Here is a 12,178-nt window from a genome sequence, read left to right as displayed (position 1 = left end):
TGCCGCAGGCATCATTTATCGGAAAACCAGCCACCTGAGGGAAGAGAGGATACCGGGGTTATGGCATCTAGCTGCAGCCATAACCCTGGTATTTAACATTTAAATAATGATGTATATACCCTGTTAGGCGGTGGGCCAGTAATTACTGTATTGAACAAATTTCCCAATGGCACTGGGACATCACAAAAAAAAAAAAAAAAAAAAAAAAAAGCTATATATCCTACAGCCTCACCCCTGTGCCGGAGAGGCTACAACATCTCAGGCTCTCTTGCCCATTTATGGTGGTACTGCCCTAAAATTCTGAAAAGTAGCAAATTATGTTCAATAAATTCTAAGAGCAGCTTCTCACCGAGATTAATGGCACTACTTTCTCCATTGCACAAATTTTCCAATTAGCTAGCCAATACAAGCAAAGACTGGCACCACACGTATTTAGTACAGCTAAAATCACCAATTCCTCTAAACTGAAAAAACAAAAAAACAATCATCCCTGACCAATCATTATGTGTCTTGAACTCCGAGCAGAATTGTAAAAACACTTTTAAAAATGGGATCTCTTACCTTGCAGTATTCTCTAGCCCTTTAATCAATTGCTGTAGCAGCCACTGAATAATTCCCTCCTAATATTCACCTTTCCAGGGCTCATTCGCTCCTTTTTTGTTTCATAGGACCAGTGACCGCTAAGTCCTCTCCTTGTCCCCAGACACCAGTTGTGTAAATACCCCTCAGTGGAAGGATTCTGGCTGCACAAACTCCTGGTCTGTCTCACCCATCAATGACTACAAAAGCTCACTGACACCCAGGAGGACTCCTATTAAGTCCCACTTAGCGACACATGTTGGCAGGGAATGCGAAACTATGTGATGTTAGCACCAGTCTGCTCCCTCCATTCAGCAGTTGAGGCATCACTGCACTTGGCAAACAAAAAAAAGATGATTTATAAGTGAAACAAAGCTACGTACTTGCTTTTATTGAAGAAATCAAGTATTGGTGAAAAGTTAACAGTATCCTGGATACTGGGCCCCTGAAAAGACCATAACGTTTCACTCAGCAGCCAACTGTTGTGCTTGTAGCCTTCTGCGACCAAATACACCATGTTATATGAATATATCTATGACTTGCTTGCTATTTTTGTATCATTTAAAACTTTCAATAAATATTCAAACAGAAAAAAATTAAAAGGTGAATTAACCACCCCCTTCCTGCCCCTCTTTCCTTTTTAGTTCTCATCTTCTTTGCTATGGCTTTTAGTGTGCTATACACTACTGTCTACATACTAAAGAGTATATTTCTTATTACATATTGTATAAAATACCTTAGAATTCGACATACACTGATAATGGTCATTCATTCTGCTGACATTTTACATTGTCTATGCTTTGTGTAATGACCCATGTTCCCCTTATGCCTGCGTATCTCACACTGGTGGTGGTTTTAAAGCGGAGTTCCACCCATTTAAAAGTCAGCAGCTACAAAAAGCATAGCTGCTGACTTTTAATAATCAGACACTCACCTGTCCCAGGGTCCAGCGATGCGGGCGTATGAAGCCTCGCTCCTCTCCCCCTCCTCTCCGAGGCGCCGGCATTCTAACTGTGGCAACCCGGCTGTGGCTTCACAGCCAGGAGCAAATACTGTGCATGTGCGAGCCGCGCTGTAAATGGCCGGGCAATCTTCTGGGACCTGTGATGTACCCCAGAAGATTGCAGGGGGGGGGGGTGAACTTTCTTCCGGCGCCGCTGACCCAGGGGAGGAGGTGGGAACCTGTAAAAACAGGGTACCTGCTCCTTCTCCCACAAAATTACATGCCAAATGTGGCATGTCAGGGGGTCACCAGTACTTAAAGCGGAAGTTCCATTTTTGGGTGAAACTCTGCTTTAAGTACATTATTTTGTCGCTTAAAGTGATTGTAAACAATCACCTTGTAAAACAACCCATTCAGTTTAAAAAAAATAAATGAATGGCAAAACATTTTTGTATAGATATAAAAAAAAAAAAAATTTTCCCTTTTGTTGCAAGTGATCAGACTCTGTTCTCAGCTGCATAAGAGCTGGGAGGAGGAGAAGCAGCAGCAAATGGCTGTGCAGAGGGGGCGTGTCAGGACAAGTCTGATTATTGGAGAGCAGGCTGAGCTCCCAGCATAGCTAGAGAACTGAACACGGTGTGCTGTCCTGCTTACTGTGGTCAGTTTTTAATAGGAAAGCAAAGAGACTAGCAGGAACACTGAAAAAGGAAGCAATACAAAGAGAACAGGATACTTTCTCATACAAGTACACGGTACAGCAAGTACATGTCAGAAATAGGAAGTGTTGGGGTAACAAACGCTTTAGCTGCTACTCTGGAAAAATATAAGCAGCGCTGAAGTGAACATTTCCTGCTCTGTATAAAGACCCCTTTCACACTGGGGCGGTTTGCAGGCGCTACAGCGCTAAAAATAGCGCCTGCAAACCGTCCCAAAACAGCCGCTGCTGTTTCTCCAGTGTGAAAGCCCGAGCGCTTTCACACTGGAGCGGTGCGCTGGCAGGACGGGAAAAAATCAAGTTAGACTTACCGGTAACTTGTTTTCCAGGAGTCTTTCAGGACAGCACCTTGAGAGCGTGGCTCCACCCACTTGACAGGAAACACACCTCCACCAAACTTTAAAAGGAGGCTCCTTCCCACTTATCAGTAGTAGTAGAGAACCTCCGGCCCAAGCTGGAACACATAATCAAAATATGGTTAGTCACAGCATAGTAATTTAATACAATAAGGGCGGGTTGCTGCTGTCCTGAAAGACTCCTGGAAAACAAGTTACCGGTAAGTCTAACTTGATTTTTCCCTTAACGTCTTTCCAGGACAGCACCTTGAGAGGATAATAGAGACTAATAGAGACCACGGCCTGCAAGACCTTTCTGCCAAAAGTTTGTTCACTTGCTGACAGAAGATCCAGCCTGTAATGACAGACAAACGTAAGGTAACTTGACCACGTAGCCACCCTACAAATCTGATCTGGGGTGGCACCAGCTATTTCTGCCCATGGAGTGGCTTGAGCCCTGGTAGAATGTGCTTTAATTCCCAGCGGGGGAGATAGCCCCGATTGAGAGTAGGCTGCTAGAATAGCCGATTTAAGCCATCTAGCTATAGACCCCTTAGAAGCTTGTTGGCCCTTCTTACCAGAAAAAAGTATAAACAGAGAGTCCGAGGACCGAAAGTTACTTGTTACCTCCAGATACTGTAATAAAGTCCTTCTTACATCCAAATTGTGGAATTTGCCTTCTTTTTCCCCTGAGGGGTTAGAGCAAAAGGTTGGCAGGATGATCTCCTGCGACCTATTGTGGGCTGATGCCACCTTTGGCAAAAAACCCAGATCAGTTTTAAGTATAATCCTATCTGTGTAGATAGTTAAAAAGGGTCTCTTAACAGATAGGGCGTGCAGCTCACCAATTCTCCTTGCTGACGTTATTGCAAATAAGAACAAGGTTTTCAGAGTAAGATTCCTTAGAGAGATCTCTTGTAGTGGTTCAAAGTTCTTTTGTGAGGGCTTGCAGGACCACTGATAGATCCCAATTGGGAAAGTGCTTAGCCGGAGCTGGTCTGGATCTGGTAAGGCCTTGAAAAATCTTATAACCAAGGGCTCAGAAGAGATTGGTCTTTCTAGAAATACTCCCAAAGCAGCTACTTGTACCTTAAGGGTGCTGACTGACAAGCCTTTGTCTGCCCCCTCTTGAAGGAATTACAAAATTGACACTAAATTTCTTACTTTTCTTTTAGTCGAAAAACAGAAAGAGTTGAAGACTTTCCAATATTTAGCATAGATTTTTCTGGTCACTATTTTCCTACTGGAAAGTAAGGTAGTTACCAAGGGTTGTGACAGACCCTTGTTTCTTAACAACTGCTCCTCAGAAACCAGGCCGTGAGGCTTAGACTGGCCACTCCCGGATGCCGTATTGGACCCTGTAGGAGCAGGTCTTGCCGGAGAGGCAGCCGCCAAAATGGTTTGACTGCCATCTGTAGAATGGTGGAAAACCATGCCCTTTTTGGCCAAAATGGAGTAATTAGGATTACTGCCACCTTCTCCCTCTGTATCTTCCTTAACACCAACGGGATAAGTTGGAAAGGAGGAAATGCGTAACCTAGATGGAAGTTCCAGGGCTGAATTAACGCATCCGTCCCCTGGGCCCTGTCGTTTCTGTGAATCAAGAAAAATACTGGGAGTTGTGCATTTTCTTCTGACGCAAATAGGTCTATTTGTGGTTGACCCCAGGCCCTGGTAATCATTGCAAAGATTTCCGGATTCAAGCTCCATTCTGACTCCTGAATCCGCCTTCTGTTTAGATAATCTGCCACTACATTTAAGGTGCCTTTGAGGTGGACTGCTGATAAGGACCGAACATGCTTTTCTGCCCAAATCAGAATCTTTGAAGCTAGCAACTGAAGTGTTTTGCTTCTTGTGCCCCCCTGTTTGTTTAGGTAGGCTATGGTAGTGGCGTTGTCTGAGAGGACCCGGACATGGGAACCTTGAAAGATAGGAGAGAAGGCATCTAATGCTAAGGCGACTGCCTTTAGTTCCCTCCAATTTGAGGACCTCTTTGCTTCTGTCCGAGACCACCTTCCTTGCGTGAAGTCTTGTTCTAAGTGAGCTCCCCAACCCCATACACTGGCATCTGTCGTTACCACCTTTTCTATTGGAAATGACCAGAGCAGGCCCTTTGACAGATTCTCCTGTCTTCTCCACCACCAAAGTGATCTTTTGAACTTGGTGGGTATTTTCACCTTTGCTTCCAGAGATTCTGTCCTGTGATTCTATACTCTCAGGAGAAAAGTCTGGAGAGGCCTGAAATGTAACCTTGCCCATTGAATGGCTGGTATGGTTGCGGTTAGGGTTCCTAGGGATGACATCACTTGTCGGACTGATAATTCCTGGCTTGCCTGTAAGGACGCTACCACCCTCTGGACCTTCACCTTTTTCTCCTCTGGGAGAAAAATCTTCTGTTCCCTTGAACAGATCTGATACCCCAGGAATAGTATTCTCTGGGCTGGATTGAAATTTGACTTCTGCATATTTATGATGCAACCCGGGGTTCCCAGATGACCTCAGGTTTTTCCGAGGTCGTCCAGCAATCTTTCCCTGGAAGGGGCAAAAAGGAGTAGGTCGTCCAAGTATGGAATTACCGCAATCCCCTGCATGCGAAGAGGTGCAAGTGCTTCTGCCATTATTTTTGTAAAAATTTGTGCGGCAGAAGACAGGGCAAAGGGGAGGGCCCTGAATTGCAAGTGCAGAACCTCTTTCCCCAAATTTATCGCCAATCTTAGGAATCTTTGGGACTGCGGGGCTATGGGGATATGCAGATAGGCATCTCGAAGGTCTATTGATGCCATAAAGCATTCCTTTGTCAATAGATTCTTGACCGTGAAGATGGAGTCCATACGAAACCTTTTGTATTGGACTGATCTGTTCAGTGGTTTCAGGTTTAGGATTAAACGAACACTTCCGGATGGTTTCTTTATCAGGAATATACGGGAATAAAATCCCTGATAAAGCTCCCCCTGTGGGACGTAAGTCATAACCCCCGATCTATCAGATCCTTTAATAGGCTCTTCATTGCTAGGGATTTTGTTATATCTCTTGGAAGATTTGTCACCAAGTACCTTTCTAGGGGGAGATCTGAAAATTCTATATTGTAACCCTGGGCTAGCATATTCAGAATGTACTGGTTTTCCGTTATGCTTGCCCAATAGGGGAGAAAGCCTTGCAGGCTTCCCCCCACCTGTAACCGGCTGTCATTGCGTCTTGCTGGTTGATGCAGGAGGATGGAAAAGGACATTTCCTCTGCCTTTTCCACTCTGCCCTGACCAATTTTTCTTTTTCTCTTGAGGCTTGTTTTGTTCCTGAGCCCTTTGAGGACGAAAAAACCATTTGACTGGTTGTTTCTTCTTTTTGACAGGAAAAGATTTCTTTTTATCTGCAGTCCTGTCCAGAACTGAGTCCAAATCAGGGCCAAACAATAAGTCTCCTAGAAAAGGGACTCTGCATAATTTATTTTTAGATGCTGCGTCCCCCTGCCAAGTCTTTAGCCATAAAGCCCGTCCAACAGAATTAGCAAGAGCTGCAGCCTTAGCTGTCATCCTGATAGGCTACGGCTGCTGAGAGGGTAGAAAAGGAGTCAAGGATTTCTTGCTTAGGGGAATCTGCTATTATATGAGCTCTAAACTGATTTACCCAATACTCCAAGTTCCTGGAGATGCAAGTAGTTGCCATTGCTGGCTTAAGGTTGCCCATAATGGATTGCCAAGTCAGCTTGAGCTGTTGATTCATTTTTTTTATCCATGGGGTCTTTTAAGATCCCCATGTCCTCAAATGCCAGATCAGTAGATCTTGACACCTGAGAAAAGGCTGCATCAAGTTTTGGAACCTTATTCCAAAGAGCCGCTGGGTCTTCATCAAAAGGGAACCTTCTCTTATGAGCCCTAGAGAAAAATGGTGTCCTATCAGGGTCAGCCCATTCTTTTCTGATTGTTTCAGAGATCACTGCGTGGACTGGAAAGGTACGGGACTTAGACTCGCTAAGCCCTGCATACATCTTGTCGTGTAAAGACATTTCCTTATGCTCTTCCTCTAGGCGTAGAGTAGCATAAATAGCCCTTAAAAGGCCGTCCACCTGATCCAAAGATAATTTATATTTGGAAGATGTATTTTCCAGCTCATCACCATCCTCACTCGATTCATTAGAATGAAATGGGGAAAGCCCTTCCTGGTTCAGAGGACCCATTTCTGCCTCCACTGTTAGGACTAACAGTGAGCCTTGAGAGGACTGGGAGGTAGTGGGCTGACTTGCAGATGGATAGGTGAGTGAGGATCTGAAGGATTGAATGGTAGCATCCAATTCCTTTTTAGCAGATGCGATTAGATCACTGCATGCAGAAGTGGTTTCTTCCCTCACCAAGGAGTCAATACGTTTGACATAAAGCCTTTTTCCAGCCTTCATTTAACATAATTTTGCATGAAGGACATTTCTTTCTAATCCCAGGGTCAGAGCTCTTGGCCTGCCATGATAAGGGAAAAAGAGAAAGAAAAAGACAAACCATCTTTTAGAGTCAGCTTGATTACTCAAGATGCTCACCACAGGTGCACAGTGAGAAAAGCTACCAGACTCATGTGCCCTGACAGGCCCCTCCGCCACCAGGGGGAAAAAATACCCTCAAACTTCACTAACATTTAGAGAGAAGAGGGCTAGAGAGAGACCCCACAGTAAAGCTGAGCAGAAACTACAGTCTGCTCCTTACCTGGGGGTTGCTGGTGCCTGTGCCGGTTCCACTAGCTGCGGTTCCTGAATCCATGCTGAGGCAGCAGCTTGATGATTGTGGCGAAAATGCCGGTTCTGGACTCCAATAGCGCCTGTGCGCCGGACCGGAACCGGAAATAAATAGGCACCAGACCTATTCCTCCCTCCTCCCCCTGCGCTTCCAGCGGAAATGAAGCCTGGCGCCTGCTCCTTGGATGCCGCCCCACTTCCGGCGGATGCAGTCCTCTGACTGCCCTTCCCAAGATGGCGGCGGCGTCAGGGAAAAAACATGTGCTGGCAAAAAAAAACAAAACGCCTGTCATGCCCGACGCCCCCGCCTGGGAGCAGCGATACTTGGAGCAGTTCTGGCTCTCCCCGAGCACTGACGAGGGAGAAGGAGCCCATCCACCCGGCACCCATAAGCTTGTGGAAAATGGGAGGAATTGGCTCTCCTGAGGTAGGTAAAAATAGTGGAGTAGGAAGCCTGTTCTCTCAGGACAGAACCTTAAGAGCTCCAAACTCCCACATGTGCTCCTGCCGGAGGAAACACATAAACTGATAAGTGGAAAGGAGCCTCCTTTTAAAGTTTGGTGGAGGTGTGTTTCCTGTCAAGTGGGTGGAGCCACGCTCTCAAGGTGCTGTCCTGAAAAATGTTAAGGGAAAAAAGTCCTGCTAGCTGCATTTTTGGAGCGGTGTGTTTATCGTTCCTCCACCTCTCTTGCCCATTGCAAGCAATGGGGCAGTGCGGCTACACCGCCGGCAAAGCGTTGCTAATAATAGCGGCGCTTTACCGCCGACGCACCTCCCGCCCCAGTGTGAAAAGGGCCTTATACTGCCGAAATACTTTACCAATTAAAATTGTGCTGGGCTTTTTTTTTTTTCCTCTTAACAGGGGCAAAAACCACATTAACATCTGACAGGTGTTCTAATCCCTCGCCAATATAGCAAAAAACATTTTTTTTTTTTTTTAAAAACGCCTTTAGTAAGGATGAGCTCCGGCGTGTTCGCACCAGGGCTGAAACAACTAATCGATTAATCGACAACTAATCGATTATTAAATTAATCGGTCACTATTTTCATAATCGATTAATCAGCCAGTAACATAACAGGGTTAAAAAAAACCCTAAAATTTCTAATATAAAAAGAGCAAATAATCGCTACTGTAACTATGCTTTTTTCAGCCGCTGCAAATTTGGATAGGTGTGTACTGAGCCTTATGCTGGCCACATGGATCAATTTTCAGACGAGAATATTCATACGAAAAATCTTTGTACATTCGCTGAATGAAAGAATTTTTCATTTAATGAAATTTTCACTTGTTTTTAAGTCTGTTTTTAAAATGAATGTAACTTCTGAACGAAAACCACATAAACTGTCTGAAAATTCCTTTGACCAAGAAGTTTTCTGTTATTTCCAAATTTTCCCATCACTGTGGTTGAAAATGAATGTAGATTTGACCGCAATAATGATTAGAAAATTGAACGAACGTTCTTAAAATGACATTTTTCTTGAAGGAAGATATTGTTTGTTTTATGAAAATAAAAAAAAAATGTGATCTCTGAGTCTGATATTTACCAGATTCACCCTTTAATATACTGTTAGAGGATATATACTGTATATACTATCTCTCCTCTAATAGTATATACAGTATATCTCTTCTGTCTGTTATTCTCAGAGTGGATTAGAGATTTTGCTCCCTAACCATATAGTTGGTTATTTACATTTACTACTGCATAGAGATATTTACGAATAAATTTGCCTTTTTTTAAACTTTACATATTCACTAAATTATACACCAGACTTTTTTTTAAAGGTTATTAACCGATTAATCGATTAATCGAAATAATAAATCGGCCAACTAATCGATTATGAAAATAATCGTTAGTTGCAGCCCTAGTTCGCACAGCCCACATGCAGAGCCCACCAGGATGTCGGCACTGCACTAATCACAGGCAGTGAGACATTGCCCCGATGCGCAGCTGCAAAGATCGGGAAACTTCTCACTGCCTGTGATTAGCACAGCGCCGACTTCCTGGCAGGCTCTGCACGTAGGCTGTGCAAACATGCCGGAGCTCATCCTTAGCCTTTAGTTACACTTTAATGTGGAGCTACACTGCATCTTAGGAACACAAAGCAGAAGCACTATTTAATGTATTTTTATTATTCAAAGCAAACTCTGCCATCCATGTCTCAATTTTGTCTTTATTTTGCTGTGAAAAACAACCCCTGGTAATTTTGGGCCACGGCCAACTTGAGTAAGGGCAGATGATTCATGTAGCATTTATTTGGAATCCATCTGCCCTTAGCTCAGCCATGCAGGCAGAAGGGCGTGCTTAGCTGAGGAAAGCCCTCCCCCTGTCCTGAAGACTCCTGGCCTGTATGACATCATTTGCCTAGGCCTGGAAACCATGAGGTATCTAAAGAAATGTTAACCACATGCCTACTGGGCACTTTTATCCTCTTCCTGCCCAGGTCAATTTTCAGTACGGTCACACTTTGAATGTAAATTGCTCAGTCATGCAACACTGTACACATATGAAACGTTATCATTTTTTTCATTTTTTTTTTTGGTGGTAATCAAAAACCACTGGGGTTTTTATTTTTTGCTAAACAACAAAAGACAGAAAAAAAAAAAAAAAAAAAAAAAAAAAACACTGAGGGGACCGATGTGCCTGTAACAGAAGCCTGTTAATGGCTATCAGTGTAATGAGAGAAAAAAAAACAATAACCGGCTTCTGTTTACTTCCGTGATCAACCGTCATTGGCTGACAGTTGATCACGTGGTAAAGGGCCACTGTGATCAAGCTTTCCCAAGGACTAGCTATCACAAGGGGTGCATGAGAGGACGTCCACGGATGCCCTCCTGGCATTTTAAGCCCGCACAGTAGCCGTCTTTTGGCTATAGTGTGGACTAGAAGAGGTTAAAAAAAACATTAAAAAAAAATTTAAAAAAATAAAAACTTTAAACGCAACAAAATATGATATACTTTCCTATTTATCAATGCTAGCGGCAGGAAGATAAAAGTCAATGTTGATAAACAGTGGTTCCACTAAGACCAATTTGTCATTTTTTCAATATGCCAGTTAGCTCACGTATCTTTTATAAACGTGGCAGAAAGCAGATTCTGTACAAACACCCAAAAGTGGCATATTAGTCAATGATGTTCAAAATCCAATACGCTTTTCCAACGTATACCAATGTCATTGACTTGGCTGTATCTCATCACTACAAAAACAAAGCAAAATGGAATGTTGCCTCAGCATAGGCAGTGATGAGATTCACAAAAAAAAAAAAAAAAAAAAAAAAAAAAAAAGACAGTCACTTCCAGCGCTGAGAGGTCTTCTATGGTAAAGAGCAACAAGGGCATCAGTATTCCAAGACTAGGTGGATGCTGCCCTCCTCAGCTGGGGTAATCCGATGGAAACTACAAAAACAAAGCAAAATGGAAGGGCACACTTAGTGCATTACCAATGACATGTATTGAATAGTAAAACCAGTGAAAAATGGGTACTCACAAAGTGCAACTCTCAATGAGCCATAAAACCACAGTGTAGAATAGTGTGGACACGTGCTGTAACACATCAAGTGGCCAAATCTGACGTGTTTCAGGGGCACACCCCATTCCTCAGAGCTTAGTTTAGCCGTGGTTTAGCCTTGATGTGTTATAGCACATGTCTGCACTATTCTACACTGTGTGGTTTTATTGCTCACTGAGGAGCTGCACTTTACGAGTACCCATTTTTTACTGATATTATTATTCAATAAATGCCATTGGTAATGCACTAGGTGTGCACGCCTTCCATTTTGCTTTGTTTTCATAGTTTCCATCGGATTACCCCATCTGAGGAGGGCAGAATCCACCTAGTCTTGGAATACTGATGCCCTTGTTGCTCTTTTCCAAAGAAGACCTCTTAGTGCTGGAAGTGACTTTTTTTTTTGGTGTATCTCATCAATACCTATGCTGTGGCAACATCCACTACCCAGCAATGTGCTACACCAGGATTAGGCAACCTTGGCGCTCCAGCTGTTGTGGAACCACAAGGCACTGCAAGACTGCCAGCCACAGGTATGTCTCCCAGAGGCATGATGGGGTTTTTAGTTTCTGCACAGCAGGTGCCCTACAGTGCTCAGGGGGCTTCATTGCTGGGCAATAGATCTTATCTATATATAGGAAGTGATAACATACACCAACCATGCTGTCTGCAGATGCTGCGAGCCAAGCCCTGTGTACACATCAGTCCAAGGAATCCAATGTAGAGGTGGTGTATGGAATGGAGCTCTTCATAAAACCTCACACTGTACTCACCTTCACTGCCACCTCAGGCGCCGAGTTTACCACCATCAGCGTCCCCGCCCCCGCTGGTAATGGCTTCAGGTGGGAGCCAACCCCTTTATCCTCCGCTTCGTTTTCAGAGTCAGAGCCGCTGCTGTAAGAAACTAAGGTGGCAGCCATGATGGACCAGGAAGTACGTCAGACTACAGCGCCGCAATGCGCGCTGGGAGAAGGCGCCGTAAACAACGTGTGTGTTGTCAATAAAGTTTGTAGAACGAGCGGAAAGATCCTGGCGTGCCTGGCATGTAGTCACGTGATACCGACCCAGCTATGAGGAAGAGAGGCGTTAGTATTCATACGCTGATTCCATTCCAGGAGCTCTCATTTTCAACAGATTACAAGATGTTCACGAGAACATGAAGCAGAACAAAAAGGAGACAGAGCAAATGGAGGAAGACTCAATAGTGACACTATAGTCAGATGGAGGGAGCTTTTTTTTTTTGTTACCATAGAAAGCATCCCTGTGTAAATCTGTATTGGGCGCCATGCATATTTGAGGCAGGCATGTGTGCTTATTACACCAGCAGGAGATATAGAGCTCTGTGTAACCACTTCAGCCCCGGAAGGATTTACCCCCTTAATGAC

General features: G+C 44.1%; 1 protein-coding gene across 2 annotated transcripts in view; it reads right to left on the bottom strand.

The window, feature by feature from the left end:
• Positions 1–11,767, bottom strand: part of CDC40 (cell division cycle 40) — a 151,599-nt gene extending 139,832 nt beyond the window's left edge. The window contains exon 1 of one of the 2 annotated variants that reach the window (XM_073627066.1): positions 11,567–11,767. In XM_073627066.1, the coding sequence (XP_073483167.1) occupies positions 11,567–11,713 (147 nt within the window). In that variant the 5' untranslated portion in view covers positions 11,714–11,767. Of the gene's footprint in view, positions 1–11,452; positions 11,476–11,566 lie in introns of those variants that run through there. The other variant, XM_073627067.1, reaches the window with a different exon arrangement.
• Positions 11,768–12,178: the final 411 nt, after the last annotated feature.

Source organism: Aquarana catesbeiana, linkage group LG04, assembly GCF_042186555.1.
Source record: "Aquarana catesbeiana isolate 2022-GZ linkage group LG04, ASM4218655v1, whole genome shotgun sequence".
NCBI classification, from domain to species: domain Eukaryota; kingdom Metazoa; phylum Chordata; class Amphibia; order Anura; family Ranidae; genus Aquarana; species Aquarana catesbeiana.
Note: the sequence above shows the minus strand (reverse complement) of the source record. Positions and strands in the feature narration are given on the sequence as shown.